General features: G+C 37.9%; 1 protein-coding gene across 2 annotated transcripts in view; it reads left to right on the plus strand.

The window, feature by feature from the left end:
* The window catches only part of PHACTR3 (phosphatase and actin regulator 3), a 244,500-nt gene extending 235,290 nt beyond the window's left edge, over positions 1-9,210 (plus strand). Inside the window, exons 10-13 of one of the 2 annotated variants that reach the window (XM_046679337.1) lie at positions 2,953-3,014; positions 4,012-4,152; positions 6,020-6,096; positions 8,559-9,209. In XM_046679337.1, coding sequence (XP_046535293.1) covers positions 2,953-3,014; positions 4,012-4,152; positions 6,020-6,096; positions 8,559-8,574 — 296 coding nt within the window. In that variant the 3' untranslated portion in view covers positions 8,575-9,209. Of the gene's footprint in view, positions 1-2,952; positions 3,015-4,011; positions 4,153-6,019; positions 6,097-8,558 lie in introns of both variants that reach the window. The other variant, XM_046679335.1, reaches the window with a different exon arrangement.
* Positions 9,211-16,678: the final 7,468 nt, after the last annotated feature.

Below are 16,678 nucleotides of genomic sequence, written 5' to 3' on the forward strand. Positions count from 1 at the left end.
TGTGGACTGTTGGAAATATTTAGCCCTAAGATTAAGAATTCTTCATTTTATTTTTTAAACTTATGATAGGGCAACTGCTCTTTATTATGTGAACAAGGCCACGTCGGAGGATTGGAAGAAAAGCTTTCCGTTGATAGCATGCTTCATCAAGTGGGCAGATAGAATAGCCAAGCCATTTGTTACCAAATATTTGAATTTTTAAAAATTAAGTCACTTATTTATAAAGCTTGTAAGTCACAGATGCCCCTGAAAGCAGTAATCCGAGACTGGAGTGGGGCAAGTTCCCGACGTGGGCAGTGCCGCCCCAGAGTGGCCTGCTGCCCACAGCAGGCAGAAGCTTTTCTCCCAGGAACTGTTTCTCCATCAGTTCTAACCTCTTCCTCACTATTGTGGATGGCCAGGTCCTCTCACCAGCAAGTGCTTCTAATTGTGTTAGGCTTTGCAAATAAGTGTGGGCGCCTTAATAACAGTTCTGGGGCTTGGTGAATAGAGATGGCAGGTGGGTAACTAAACTGACTGCGCTCCCCTTCAGTATGCAGAAGAGAACAAACGGGCTGCCGCCTCTGTGGCCATGGCAATCCCTTCTTTGCCATTGCACCAGTCGGGTGTGTCCTAGCTCGGAAGCATCTCGAGTACCCTGAGTGGGAACACCTGAAAATTCACTGCTAGTTTGTGGGGGTGTTTGTTTTGTTTTGTTCTATGGAGGTGAGAATAGGTAACCAAATATAGTCCGGTGTAGAACATCATACCCACAGGCCCTTGACACTGGCCTCGAATGCTCATGCTATATTGCATTTTCTGCCTGTAATGAGTTCTTAGAGCATCATCGCGTTGTACTTGCCCCCCTTCAAGTGAGGAGCCCATGACTAGTTGCCGTCATATCTGAGGAACACTCAGAACTTGGCCTGTGTATTCATGGATACATGAGCATAAGACACAGTGACCCCTTTATATATGATGATACTTAAAATGATAAATCTGCATTAGGCCCACCCAATCTGCCAGGCATTGTACTCAGTGCCTGCGTTCCCTCATTTAATCATTGCAGCAAAGTTGTGAGGTTTGCACTGCTGTCCACATTTCCCTAGTGAGGAAGCTAAGACTCAGGGAGGTAGTGTGACTTTAACATGAATCCTGACAAGGGAGTAGAGCTCAAGTTCATGTCGGGGTTGCCTAGCCCCATCATCTACAGTCTAACTGCTGCTTTAGGAGCAATAACACATCTCTGATTACATACGGAAGACTCGTGTGGGACTGTCCAAGCTACTGACATTATTTCCGGAAAACTTGGCTGTGGAGGCTTGAATCCTGTCTGTCTTGTTTTGTGTAAGGCACAGGTTTTCTGGGTTTGTGAATAAGAGATCCACAAACCCATTGCTAAGTGGAGCTCAGAGAGAGCCCATGGCGTAGGCTGTCAGGAAGGACTTCCTGGAGTTGGTGCCTAACGGAGCATCCAACCAAGAAGGACCCTGCCGGGCGCTTTCAGAGGTCAGCTCTCCAGAGTGCGTACTGTGCTCATAGGGCCTTGTAACGATGCTGCTGATGTTCACGATTAAAAAAGGAAAGAGCTGATTTTGTTTCAGTGTTTTCACATGGAGGCTGTATTTGAGATTTGTCCGTGCCTTATTTAAGAAATCTGAAGAATTAGTTTCATATTGTCATTTAAATCCCTCATGAATGGCCTTACATGTGATACTGTCACAATTTTTTTTTCTAATTATCAGCTTTCTGATTAGAGTTTATAACTGGTTTCTTCTGGTTTATCACTTGGACTAAGAACCAAGCACATAACAGGGTTTCATTTCCTTTTCTAAAACACCCAAATGCAAGATGAATCTTCCTTTTTAAAAAAAATTACTGAAAAGTTCAATGGATAAAATATTAAACTACATATACTCAATCCCCCAAATGCACAAATATTCAAAGTGTTTTAAATAAAGGCAGATGATGTGAAATTGTTAACTTCAAGCAGCAGTGTTTCTCTTTCTAGGAGTGCTGATGGAGGAGGTCCCTTTCCCAGGACTGGAACTCTGTTTAGGTCAGGGACCTGAGGCTTTATTTAGCAACAGACAGCCAGAAATAGGACCTCTATTATCTCGTATCCCAGGGCGAGGCATACATTTTACACTACGTCTCAGCATTCCGCTCTATTTTTAGCTCCCAAGTGTAGGTGTGAGCGCAGCTTGGATGTTAGTAGTCACAACTCGCCACGCAAAGCCAATTTGGGCGAGGACTCAGAATCCTCTAAAAGGCGTGTCCTGGAGCGTTCTCGCTTCTGCAATGGAGAGTCAGCTGGGCTCATGAGTATGTTTGGATTTGAAGTATACCTTGAAAATAGAAATTCTAGGCAAGCATACATTGCCCAGAACTGAAGAGGGTGTTCCTTATCTTATGTTGGTTGGCTACAAGTATGTATACCTTTTAAAGGAAAAAAAAAGCAAACGGCAACAGTTCTATTCATATGCATTCATTCATATATATATAAATATATATACACATGACTTATCCTACTAAAGCTGTTTTTGTTTGCCATCTATGTTCCTAGATGTAAACATACAGACAGAGATATTTGATTAGAGTGGAGAGAGCGAGCTCTGCTTCCTGTTTCTCCTGCATCTAAACGCACAGCAATGATATATGGGTTATTTCTGACATGGAGAAGGGCGAAGGAGAACCAGGCTGGGATGATGGCAGAGCTTCCCTTATACAAGTTTTTCTGTGTAACAATGAGACCGTATCTTGAGTAGTGACTGGTAAAGTGAAGAAAAACTTACATGGAAAAAAGTGTCTCCAAAACTTACATGGAAAAAAGTGTCTCCTACAAGGTGTCCTTGATATTCCTCCTTCAGCTACTAGAAATGTAGAGATCTTGAGTACGCTCCCTTGCTAAAGAGAAGAAAGTCTCAATTTGTTTATTTCCTTTTTCTTTTTTTCTGTTTTAATCTTTCACAGAAAGGAATGATCAGACTGAGCAGGAAGAAAGAAGAGAAATCAAGCAAAGATTGACACGAAAGGTATTATAATTTAAGTATTTTATTTCCTGAATATTAAGGAATAAAAGGTGGAATAGAGAAAAGCTGCTTCTGTAGCAATTGGGATGGGTGATGCAAGACACCACTCTGTGATGGTGAATAAGGATTTCCTGGGCAGCAGTGAATACGCTCACCAGACACTGAGAGCAGTGCCTTTTGCCACATCCCAGTGTGTGACTTCAGCATGCCCAGGGATGAGGTCCTTACTCATCACAGAAGCGGTGCGGTGTGACAGGACAATCCAGATGACATTTCCATTTATTTCCAGGAAGCCAGATGTTGACTGGCCATTTTCTTCATTTATTTGAGATCTTTACACAGTGCCTAAGAAAAGCATACTTTGATATCAGTGTTTCAGTAACCTTTCAGACACTTGGTTACCTTCAGTTTGTCTAGAAGCTCCTAATTGCAGAAAACTTTATTAGCCTTAAGGGTTTGTACCTGGGAACTCAGAGAATTAAGTTAAAACTTCCTATGGCCAATAAACCTGATCTACTTTTAAAGCTCCGCCCATCTCTGAATTCAAGTGTTCTGGCCTTGCCGTCTCCACTGTGCTCTGTAATAATGATGAAATCTCCTCCTTCCTGAGTTTGACTTATGAGTACTAGTAGTAATTATTTTAACTTTATCAGTAGCTTTTTTTTTAAAAAAAAGATTATCTAATGATAGTTGAAAACAAGAAGCTGCTGCCATAAAATTTATTCTAAGTTAATTCATCCAACTTTCCTCGAGCCTGTGTTATGTACAGGGCACTGCTAGGCTACTGGGGGTGTGAGTCCTCCTGATGAAATGTGTTAAGGGGAGGGTGTTGTGATTTAAGAGTGTATAATTTAAGCCCTTTACGTTAGAGATTGTTTCCAATAGGGTTATATTTCACAGTTTCAGAGTTTTATCTTTATTTATAGAAATGTGCTATTTGTTCAGAGTACTTTAAGAAAGCTTGTTTGGCATACCTAACTATGATGATCTTTTATTTTAGCTTAACCAGAGACCCACAGTTGATGAATTAAGAGACAGAAAAATTCTGATACGATTCAGTGATTATGTGGAAGTGGCGAAAGCGCAGGACTATGACAGACGGGCAGACAAACCCTGGACGAGACTGTCGGCAGCAGATAAGGTACAGAACAGACCTGTCTGTACCGGGTAGGGGTATAGTGTCATGTAGTAAGGGCAAATCATATTGTGCCAGGGAGTTTATTCTTAGATAGTGGGTGCTGTCAGCTATTAAAATTAAGCCTATGCCTTGACTAGATGTTGGTTTCACAAAGATAATCCAGGGTTAGGGCTGTGTTTTCAACTAGGGGACAGTTTTGCCCAAGGGACATTTGGCAATGTCTGGAGGCATTTTTGGTTGTCACAAATGGGGGTTGCTACTGGTATCTAGTGGATAGAGCCCAGGGATGCTGCTAAAGATCTCACAATGCAGAGGACAGCCCCCACAACAGAGAATTATCTAGTCCCAAATGTCAAGAACGTAGAAGTTGAGAAACTTTGGTCTGGGGCGTGAATGAAAAGTAGGCAAGGCTGGCATCAAAGGGACTAGACAACATAGATTTAGAGAAAGTGAGCTACAGTGGGGACAAAGAGGAATGGAAGCGATCCAACAGGCATTCAGGGAAACCTCTACAGTATAGATAAAGGCGGATCTGGATTCTGTCCTGGACTGATCCAGTTTGAGGTGTCTTTGGGAACCTCCTGAGCATCAACAGTATCATGCATCAACATGCATCAAGAATGGTTAGAGAGATAGGAAGGGAGCAGGAGGCAGTGGGACACAGAGGCTAAGGGATGAAGCAGAGGGAATTAACATTCACTGAGCACTTACTCTGCCCTGTACTGAATTCAGCCTATCAGGTATTATTTCTTTGAGTCCTCAAAAAAATCCCTGTGAGAGAAGTGGTATTATCCCTCTAGATGTGCTATTGAACAGATGACTTGGAAAGGCCCAGAGAGGGTAAGTTCTTGTCTGTGGTCAAATGCTATTGACTGGAAAGATTTAAACCCAGAAGCGTCTGTCTATAGAGTCTTTCTATCATACCTTCCTGCCTCTAGTGATTTTCAGAACTCTTAAAGTTTTTAGGAAGAGGAAAATAATATATTCAGCTAATGAGTTTGCTGAATTTGCTACTTGTTCCTCATTCTTTATATATGGAGTGTGAATATGTGAGGTTATAGGTAACTGCATATCGGCATTGCATTAGCTTGGATAAGTGCAGACATGCTGTAGCTGGACTCACTCTCTTGGTTGCCCTTGGTCAATGTTCTCAGAGGAGTGCAGTCATAAGGGGAGAAGGAAAAAATTATCTTTGGCTGCAGACCTGTTTGAGTATAGGAATAATAGTCCGCCGAAATTCTTGACTCACAGCCCTTCCTTGTCCCAGAGGCTGTGTCTGATGTTTTTGTCTCACCTGGCCCCTAGAGGGTTCATCTGAGAGAGAAGCTGGAGGAGGGCCCAGTGAGAGGCCCTGAAAAGACAATGATCCACACCTTACCCCATGGAATGACACACCTGTAATCTGTTCACTCACATGGAGTGATAGTCTTATTTTCCAAATGACACAAAATATAAATGTATGCTGAAGTTAGAATGACTTCTTTCTAGATTATCTAACTGCAAAATTCCAAGTAAGTTCACCAAAAGAGGAACTTTACTCATTATTTGGGTATTACTGTTTTATAAGTACCCTAAGCATGTGCCTAGTCCATGTCTGTATCGTGGAGTGGGAAGCAGGGGTGGTTATCTTCCTACTCCAGCACAGACAATAACTTCATTAAACACTTCCAGAACACTGGCTATGTACTAGCTTGGTAGGACTATAAAGATGAGTAAGAGTCTAAATGCTGAACAAAAAGTTGTTTCTCTTTTTTAAAAATATATTACAAAATAGCAAAAGTCAGCAGGTATTAGGAAAGGCTGTTAATTCATAACCATGTTGTTAACTTTTTAATGTCCTGAAAAAAAATGTCCTGTTTTTAAATTTCAGGCAGCAATTCGTAAAGAACTAAATGAATACAAAAGTAATGAAATGGAGGTACATGCATCAAGCAAGCATTTGACAAGGTCAGATTTCTGTCTGTATCAATTTCATGATACTTATAACAAGGTATTTATTTAAAAAAAAAAACGCCACAAAGAACTATGTATGCACACAAACAAATTCAGTATTTCTGCAGAGAACTATATTGAACAGACAGCATGCACTCCAGTTAAAAATGCTCTTTGCTCCCATGGTTTCTTGTAGGGCTTGGTGAAAGGTGATTTGTAGAACAGTATTACACAGGTCATTGATTTATTTAAGTAGCTAAGGTATATTTAAGAAAATTAATCTCAGAGCAATGAAAGTAATTTACCTATATATTTAATTCCCCTTCTATAATAGTCAGAACTCTCCCAGTTTATAGAACACCTGATTTATTTATCCTTATAGGAGTGCTGTGAAAGTACTCCCCACCCTCCCATTTACTTTTTCCTATTTTATTTAAATTTATATTCACATCTTTAACACAAGCTACTGCTTCCCCAAAGCTCAAAGAACATTTGTTTCCTCAGCAAATATCTGAATGCCTGCTGTGTACCAGGCATGACTCTAGGTGCTGAGAATGCAACTATGAATAAGAAAAGCAGGCTCTCATCTTCATGGAGCTTATATTCTAGTAGGAATATATTGGCTGATTCTTCCATAATCAAGACTTTTCACATCAAGGTGAATTATATTCTCTGTCCATGTTACCATAAAGAAAGATAACATGGGGTTTCTTATTGATCATGCAATGGGAAAAGACTTACTTCTCTTTGCTCATTTGGCTGCATATTCTTTTGTCATTTTCCCTCCTTTTCCATGGCCATGGCAAGTCATAGTGTTTGAAGTTCTCCTATAGCATTGATCCTAACGGGGTGACCACTATACAGCGAGCCTTCAGCTGCAGCAGTTGGTCTGTCATTTCTCCTGTGGTCTAACGATGTTCAAGCCCCAAATACAAAGAGAAAGGAACTCCTCAGTATAGATAACTGCCTTAAATTAAAATAATGGATTCCTTTTATTTTGTGTGTGTCACAACGTGGCCACTGCAATTATTATTTAAAAGATTTACTCTGTAAACTCAGTGCAGCTATGGAAGAGAAACCAGGTGAGATAGAATTCTATCCTACAAGACACTTTTAGGATAAATATATGGAGGGAGGAAGAGAAGGTTGGAAGGGCAGGAGAAAAGGACAAGCAAACAGTTTGTTTAAAAATTTTTAAGGATCCCCCTTTGACTGGCATACATTTGGGCAGGAATAGATCATCTTATTTTTGATTGTTCAGAACACTCAAAAATGTTTAGGAAATAGACATTCTCCCATAAAAGAAGGTTATTTTTATTTATTTATTTATTTATTTGAGGAAGATTAGCTCTGAGCTAAGATCTGCCACCAATCTTCCTCTTTTTTGGTGAGGAAGACTGGCCTTGAGCTAACATCTGTGCCCATCTTCCTCTATTTTATATGTGGGAGGCCTGCCACAGCATGGCTTGATAAGTGGTGCATAGGTCTGCACCTGGGATCTGAACTGGCAAACCCTGGGCCGCCGAAACAGAGTGCATGAACTTAACCACTACGCCACTGGGCCAGCCCCCAAAGTTATTTTTAATGTTCACTCTATGTTAAAGAAAAAGAGTATAATTACTGCATATTCTATGTATGGTCATGTCAAAATATTTAATACATTTTCCCATTATACATTATTAAAAGAGATGTTTACTAAAATATGAATTTTCTCCAGTAAGTCCTTGAAAGTTTTCTTAGATGACAATTTTAAGAGTGAGTCCAAAACTTGGACATCAAGAAATAATTATAAGCTTTTTATACATCTTAGCACTTAATGTCAATTTTTTAAAGTCAGAACAGTATTTTTAGTCATATAAGATTTTTTTTTTTCCTCCCCAAAGCCCCAGTGCATGGCTGTATATTCTAGTTGTAAGTTGTTGTGGTTCTTCTACGTGAGCCACCACCACAGCATGGCAACTGACAGACGGGTGGTGTGGTTCTGCAACTGGGAACCGAACCTGGGCTGCCAAAGTGGTGAGCGCTGAACTTTAACCACTAGGCCATCAGGGCTGTCTCAAGATTTTCTTAAGTGTTAAACGTTACCACAAACACATTACCAACTCTACAAAAGCAAAACAAAAGCATAACTTTACCATAATTTCCAATAATTTGTTTTATCAATCAGTTCATTCCTTCTACTGATTTAGCAAAGCCCTGGCCTTTCTTTGTACTTGAAGGGCTTAACTAGCAGCATTCAAACTAAGTTTTGGGTAGTCTTAAGAATTCATTATATAATTCCTTTTGGGTACGAGAGGGGCCTGAGAGTTGGGAGCTCTCTGTGGCTCTATACTCCTTTAACCAAAGCAGGTCCATCCTCATGTTTTACATGTTGGACTTCTGAGAAGCTATTAATAGCAATAAATTTATTTGTGGAGGGTTTTGGCAATTTTAACTTAGAAATGTATAACCTTAAATTGTCTTTTTACAATTTCTAGATTCCACAGGCCATAGAGATTTTCTTCTGAGAAGAATTTGTGTTTAATTTTTGATACCAACACTGAACATTCATCAGGGAACTTTCCTGAAGTTCAGCTCAAGACTACTTGCTGTGTTTGTGAGTGGAGCAGGATCACACACACACATGAAATCTTGGCCACACTTACCTGTAAGAGGAGAAACCAGAGGACACACTTCACTCTTGGTGTCTGAGGAGTATGAACTGTTGGGGTCAGTTAAGACCCAAAGTAACTCTACTAGAAGAAAACTGTTGTTTGCCTTTCAACCTTGTTTTATGGTTCTGCAGTGTAACGGAAGACGGGCGACATGCATGTGCAGGCTCACCACTCCAAGGCCTCTGACATGAGGGATGTGTGACGCAGTGTCATTCAGTATTATGTTGAAAAGACATTTTGATTCTGATCACAATTAATTTGAGAACTCTTTAAGTTCATGTTATACAAATGATTTACTGTATTATACTTTTTCTTTTTTTATATAATGTCTAACAAAAAAATACAGCTGCAACATTTTGATTCCTGTTAATTTTGTCCTTTAATTAAATGACTACTTATGCAGGAAATTAACCTGGGCTTTACATTTTCTTGGGCTTGGGATGAGAGATTGTTAGAATAAGGATCTGTGAAATAAGTCAAATTTTATTACTTTTTGAGCCATCAGAATCCAAACACATAAAAGAGAATTCCAACTTTTTGTGTGTTTTGTAAATTCTGTTAGTATATGTGGTTTGTGCCTTGGAAAATCAAATTACCTTTTTCAAGTTAATTTAGGTTTATATATCATTGAATAATGAACCTAGAAATAAGTAATAACTTGTTAAAAAATTCTACCAAGATGAAAATTATGCCTTCTTTAAGAGTATTTTTAAGTTCACATTTGCAAGCATTATTAAAAACTCTTATAAGAGACAAAGGTTTAGATGGCATGTAGATTATAAACAGGCAATTTACCCCGGCACAAAGGTAAGAAGTAATCTTGGCACAAAGGGGCAAAATAAGTTAAATAAAAATAAATGTTCCCTGAAAGATATTTTTACTTGGCCTTTGAATAAGTATCCTCACAAAATGAGCCTTCCCTCCCTCCCGGTACAGTGGTGAGGCAGGAAGCACCGTGGCTTGGAGCATGGTTTTAGGAGCTTGCAGAACCTGTACTCCAATCCCGGCTCTGCGCCATTCAGCAAGATATTTATTTTCTCTATAGGAAGATCATCTCTCTCTCTCTCTCACAACAGGGCTGTGATTTCTAGGGGAGATAACGTAATTAAACTGTTGGCACAGTGCCTGGCACATTCTAAGCATCTGAAAAATGTTAGCCACTGGTATAGTTGCCAGGTAGTCCCTGTAGCAGCTGAATGTCCTCTGACTTCTTACCACACGCGCTACCTCATTGCTTTCCACGACCACTCCTGTTCTGTTGTTTTCAAGACTGCAGTGGATCAGGCACCCATGGAAACTGCTCAGCCCTGTGGTAGCACTTTGTCCTGAGGGACTTGTGATCAATCCTAAATGCTAGCAAACATACTGTTAGTTGAATTAGAGTCTTTTATAAGAAATTACTGTTACGGTAGAAAAATTTCAGCTCTACCTCTTACTTGCTATGTAAACTTCTGTGAATTGCTTGACTTCTCTGAGCCTCAATTTCTTTGTCTATGAAATGAGATGATATCTAAACCCTTAACCATTTCTAACTGGAAGGCAGTTCCTTAATTTTATAAGCATTTATGTGTATGTATATATATTGTATATTTAATATATATAGCTCTATATATGTACTCTATTTTATTCATAATCTTATTTGTGGCCAACCTCCAAAAAACTTTTTTTCTATTTTAAGCTACATAATAGCAGTTCCATATTTTATATTTTATTTGATTTAAAATGTTAATTTGAGCCCAAATTATTTAAAGATTTTTATTTTTTCCTTTTTCTCCCCAAAGCCCCCCAGTACATAGTTGTATATTCTTTGTTGTGGGTCCTTCTAGTTGTGGCATGTGGGACGCTGCCTCAGCGTGGTTTGATGAGCAGTGCCATGTCCGCGCCCAGGATTCGAACCAACGAAACACTGGGCCGCCTGCAGCGGAGCGCGCGAACTTAACCACTCGGCCACGGGGCCAGCCCCTGAGCCCAAATTATTTAAAACTAAGATTTTAATTTCCCTCACATAGAAATATCCATATATTTACTCTGAAACAAAGAAAGGAAAAAGGTGCTTCTGTTCTAGAAACCATCCTGAAAGGATCAGTACTGCTTAGAAAATAACTAAACTGTGCCTATGAGTAGAGAGAACCTGGTAGATAGGCAAAAAATCCCCGCACATGTGTCCTCAGTCCCATAACTAATGGACAAGTAAAATTAAAAATTAAGATAATGTGCAAGATACTCAATGGTTTGGTTTGGTCCAGACTCAAGGGATCTAAGATATGATAAAACCAGAAGACATTTTTACTGTAATCTACATTTTTAGCAATAGTGTCTAACTTCTACCATTGTATTTTTATTAATCATAAACTATTACCCTAAATTGTATTTCTATATTTCATGTTCTTATCAGGTATTATAGAGGTTAAGAGATAAACTAAAACTGTGAATCAAGTATAGTTACTCTGCATCTACCAGTAATCCTACACTAAATAAGTATTTGACATGGTGTCTCAAATCTCTCATCCTAGTTAGCTGGAGGAACAAAATTAAAATGCAATTCATAAATCACATGGTACTAGTGATATACATGCATATGTATATAAATTTGAAGAGAAATTTTATATACTTAGGAGCCTGAAGATTGAGAAAAAACAATGTCTGCCTGCCTATTCAATAACAATTAGATACAGTATCTGAATTATCCGAATTCTTCAGTATTAGTGGTAGTCATTGAGATTTTTATGCTTTGATTTTACAAATAACTTTTTCTCATTTTCACAACATAAAATATTAACTATTAAATTAAAAATATTGTCATTAAAGAAATTCTGTTTTTAAACAGTTTAAAATGTTAAAAAAGTTTGGTAATTTTTTAAGAGGAAATTGTCACTTCTAGAAGCATCAAGTTTTAAGCCAATCTGATATGAGTAATAGTACATCAGAAGACTTTGTAAAAGGTATATTTTTAAAAATTTAAAGGGACTTTGAAATTATTATGTGAATAAATTTTGAACAATTAACCTGGATTAAAAAACACCTAACATCAAGAGGTCCACCTTGTGGAAATACATGGTAATTACAAGTCTGAATTTATTCTATTATATTTTGGAGGTGACAGTTTTTAAGTACGTATACACAGTTCTTCAGTAGCAAATTCCAGTCCGGAGATGCAAAATTATAAGGTTAAAATTATTAGTCCTACATGCTTCTAATATCCATTTACCCAGTTCTGTTCTAGAGATTTTTTTCAGTTTTTTCACATGAAAAATCTCAAAGATGCTCATAAGCAACTGAATTTATTGAAAGTCAAACTGAATATATGAAATTTTTAAACAGTGAATTACTATAAATTATCCTTATTTTTCTGTAAACTTATTGACAATGGTGATATTAGGAACCTGTCACTAGTTCATATTTAGGCAAAGAGTGTTTGTTAGAATGAACAATGGGAATGCCACCAGTTATCAGTTCCATAGCTCTATGAAAACAGAATGGTATTTTATGTTAAGAGTAATAAAAAAAATGCTTTTAAGTATTTAAAGTCAACTGTAAATCTCCTTAAAGAATGTGAACAAACAGGGAAATTCTAAAAATCACAATTTCTTGACAATAAGTAATGGTAGAGAAATCTGGATATGGTATACATGCTAATAATTTTTAAAGTTGAAAACATGCTATTATATATGCATCATTACTTTCTAAATTCAGTTTATTCCATTTCAAAGATACACGTACTAAAAATGTTGCTACAGTAATAGGTGTGTGCTCTGAAAGACTGGTATACACCAGCCAGTCCACTCCCTGCTTTTCACCCAGACAACTCCTGGTTATAGTAGTGACTCCTGGTGCAGCACAAAGCAGTCTCAGGAACCACCTAACATCTTGCTCCAATTTTCACATCCCAAATTAGATTTGTTTGTTGCTGTGATTTCCCAGTATGTTATTTAGCTCAAAATTCTACTTTATTTAGTTATTTGTAGCATTTATGACTCCTTCCATGCTTACTCACTTCAGCTTTTAATTTGCTACGTTAAGGAACTTAAAATGAATTCATGTACCATAAGCGTGACTGGATTAACTGTTAAGACGTAGTGGTGCTGGAGTGGCTAAAGAACTAGCTCCACCAACAGTTACCACTCCACAGCTTCGTGTAGTTGAGGAAGTGTGGTAAACTTGACCAACGTGCTGTTAAATTGTAATCCAGGTAAGAAATACGTCATTAGCTACAATGACCCTTTATTTTTAATGCGTTTGAAATAGGAAAATCAAGAAGTTTTAGCTACGTCAGTTAATTAACATAATCATTAGCCTCAGGTAATGCAAAATTGGTTTAAATCACTATTTCTGTTAAATAGGAAGATAAATTGAGAAATAAATTTTATAATAAAGAACAGAGAGGGTCTGATCTTTAAAATTTTTCTTCTCAACTAGGGGTCTTACAAACTCCAGCCCGCACACCAAATCTGGCTTGCCTTTTTTCCCAATGGTCTGCAGATAAGACTGGTTCTTACATTTTTAAATGGTAACATTTAGCACGTTTATACAAATACTTACATGATAGCCTCAAATTTACCTTTTGGCTCAAAAAGCTTAAAACATGGACTGTATGGCCCTTTAAGACAGTTTGCCAACTCTTGCTTTGGCTATTTTAAGAGTGTAATTCCATGTTTAACTTTTTGAGGAACCACCAAACTGTTTTCCATAGTGGCTGCATTATTTTACATTCCCTCAGAAATGCACAAGGGTTCCAATTCCTGCACATCCTCGCCAACACTTAGTTTCTGGTTTTTGATTCTGCTAGCCATCCAAGTGGGTGTGAAATGGTATCTCATTATGGTTTTGATTTGCATTTTCCTAATGACGAATGATGTTCAGTATATTTTCACGTGCTTCTTGGCCATTTCTATATCTTCTTTGGAGAAATGTTTATGCAAGTCCTTTGGCCATTTTTAATTGGGTTGTCATTTTGTTGTTGAGTTGTAAAAATTCTTTATATGTTCTGGATACTAAACCCTAATTAGATATAGGATTTGCAAGTATTTTCCCCCATTGTATAGGTTGTTTTTCCACAGTTATGAAAGTATTCTTTGATGTAGTCCAAATTAGCTTTTTTTTTCCTTCTTTTTTTCCTGTAGCTGGTGCTTTTGCTGCCATATTTAAGAACCCATTGCCAAATCCAGGGTCATGAATATTTACTCCCGTGATTTTTCCCTGAGTTCTGTAGTTTTAGCTCTTACTTTTAGGTTTTTGATCCATTTAATTTTTATATATGGTGTAAGGGTCCAACCTTATTGTTTTGCATGTGACTATCCAGTTGTCCCTAAACTATTTGTTGAAGAGACTATTTTTTCCCCAACAAATGGTCTTGGCACCCTTGATGAAACTCAACTGACCAAAGATGAACAGGCTTATTTCTGGCCTCTCAATTCTATTCCACTGGTCTATATGTCTATCCTTAGACAGGTAACACACTGTTTTGATTTAATGTAGCTTTGTATGAGAGTATGAAAGGGAAGTGTGAGTCCTCCAACTTTATTATTCTTTTTTCATGAATGTTTTGCTATGTGGAGTCCCTTCCATTTCTGTATGATTTTTAGGATAGGCTTTTTCATATCTGCAAAAAGGCCATTGGGATTTTGATAGGGTCTGGACTGGGATGTCTTTCTACTTATTTAGGCACTCTTTAATTTCTTTCAATAATGTTTTGTAGTTTTCAGTGTACAAATCTTGCACCACGTTCTTTATTTATTTTAATATGCTGCTGGATTCAGTTTGCTAGTATTGACGATTTTTACATGTATATTCATAAGGTATACTGGTCTGTAATTTTCTTTTCCTGTAATGTCTTTAGCTAGCTTTGGTAGCAAGGTAATGCTGGCCTCATAGAATGAGTTAGGAATGTTCCCTCTTCTTTTTTCTGGAAGCATTTAAGGTGTTAATTCTTCTTTAAATGTTTGGCAGAATTCTTTGTTGCAAGGTTTTTGATTACTGATTCAATCATTTCACTTGTTATAGATCTGTTCAGATTTTCAGTTTCTTCTTCAGTCAGTTTTGGTAGTTTGTGTGTCTAGGAAGTGATCCATTTCATCTGAGTTATCTAATTTGTTGGCATACAATTGTTCACAGTATTTTTTTTTTTTTTTTTGAGGAAGATTAACCCTGAGCTAACATCTGCTGCCAATCCTCCTCTTTTTACTGAGGAAGACTGGCCCTGAGCTAACATCCATGCCCATCTTCCTCTACTTTAATGTGGGATGCCTACCACAGCATGGCTTGCCAAGCAGTACCATGTCCTTACCCGGGATTCGAACTGGCAAACCCCGGGCCGCCAAAGGAGAATGCGTGCACTTAACCACTGCGCTGCTGGGCCAACCCCCACAGTATGTTTTTTATAATCCTTTCTATTTCTGTAAAGTCAGTAATAATGTCCCTAATTTTCATTTCTGATTTTAGAAATTTTAGTCTTCTGTTTTTCTTAGTTAGTATAACTAATGCTTTATCAATCTTCTTGATCTCTTCAAAGAACCAACTTTTGGTTTTATTGATTTTTTCTGTTTTTCTATTCTCTATTTTTTTTAAAAAAATATCCTCACTAATCTGTATTAGTTCCTTTTGCTGAGGAAGACTGGCCCTGAGCTTTTGCTGAGGTTATTGATTTGAGATCTTTCTTCAATACATGTAAATTTATGGGTATAAATTTCCCTCTGAGCACTGTTTTCACTGCATCTCACAAGTTTCAGTATGGTGCATTTTCATTTGTCCCAAAGTATTTTGAATTTCCCTTGTCATTTCTTCTTCAACCCAGTGGTTATTTAAGAGTGTTGTCACTGGAAAATTTTAAGTAAAGGAATGGCATGGTATGATTTATGATTTAGCAAGAATATATATGGCTGCTAAGTGAGTAAAGGTTGTGGAAAGGCAATTATGAATGTTGGAAAGCCATTTAGGAGGCTGTTGCAATTGTCTATGTGAGAAAGGATGTTGACATTGTCAAAAGTAGTGCCAGTGGAAGTAAATGCAAGTATATATATTTGGCACATATTTTGGCAGTAAAATCTGCAGGACTTGTTGATCCACTAACTGTTTGGCTAAGGAAAAAAGAGAAATCAGGAACTCTACATTTTGGCTTGAACAGTTGGGAGGATAAAAGTGACATTTACTGAGATGGAAGGACAAGGTTTACTTTTTTTTTTCTTTGGTGGTGAGAAAGAATACTGAGGGAGAGAAATCAAGAGTTGTTTTGAGAATTGACATGCTTATCTGAACTATCAATAAAGCAGTGTAGGAGCCATTCTGATGTCCAAAGTAAAGGTCAGAACTTTATACATTTGGAAGTTGTCAGCACAAAGATAGTTAGTTATTACCTGGGACCAGATGAAATTTCTTAAAGAGAAAGTATAGGTTGAAGAAAAGTGATGGACTAGGAATAAGCCCCACATTAAGAGATAAGGGGGCCCTGGCTCTGTGGCTAAGTGGTTCAAGTTCCACAAGCTCTGCTTCAGGGGCCAGGTTTGTGGGTTCAGATCCTGGACGTGGATCGATTCCACTCACCAGCCATCCTGTGGAAGTATCCCACATACACAAAAACAGGAAGATTGGCACACATGTTAGCTTAGGGCTGGTATTCCTCAAGTGCAAAAAAAAAAAAAAAAAAAAAAAAGGAGGATTGGCAGCAGATGTTAGCTCAGGGTGAATCTTCCTTAGCAAAAAAATAAAAAAAATAAAAAAAGGTAAAGGGAAGCCAGGAAAGAGACAAGGAGTGGAAAATATGTGCCAGCTAAGGATTTTAGTGTAAAATGGCACAGAAAAGCTAAGAAGATGGAAATTAGATTTGGTAAAACAAATCACTGGTGATTTTGATAAAAGAAGTTTCAGTGAAATAGTAGGGACAAGCTGGACTGAGGGAAGGTAAAGAGCAAATAGGAAATGTATAAGTTGAGACAATAACCAAAAAAAAT

The sequence above is a fragment of the Equus quagga genome, chromosome 12, assembly GCF_021613505.1.
Source record: "Equus quagga isolate Etosha38 chromosome 12, UCLA_HA_Equagga_1.0, whole genome shotgun sequence".
Taxonomy (NCBI): Eukaryota; Metazoa; Chordata; class Mammalia; order Perissodactyla; family Equidae; genus Equus; species Equus quagga.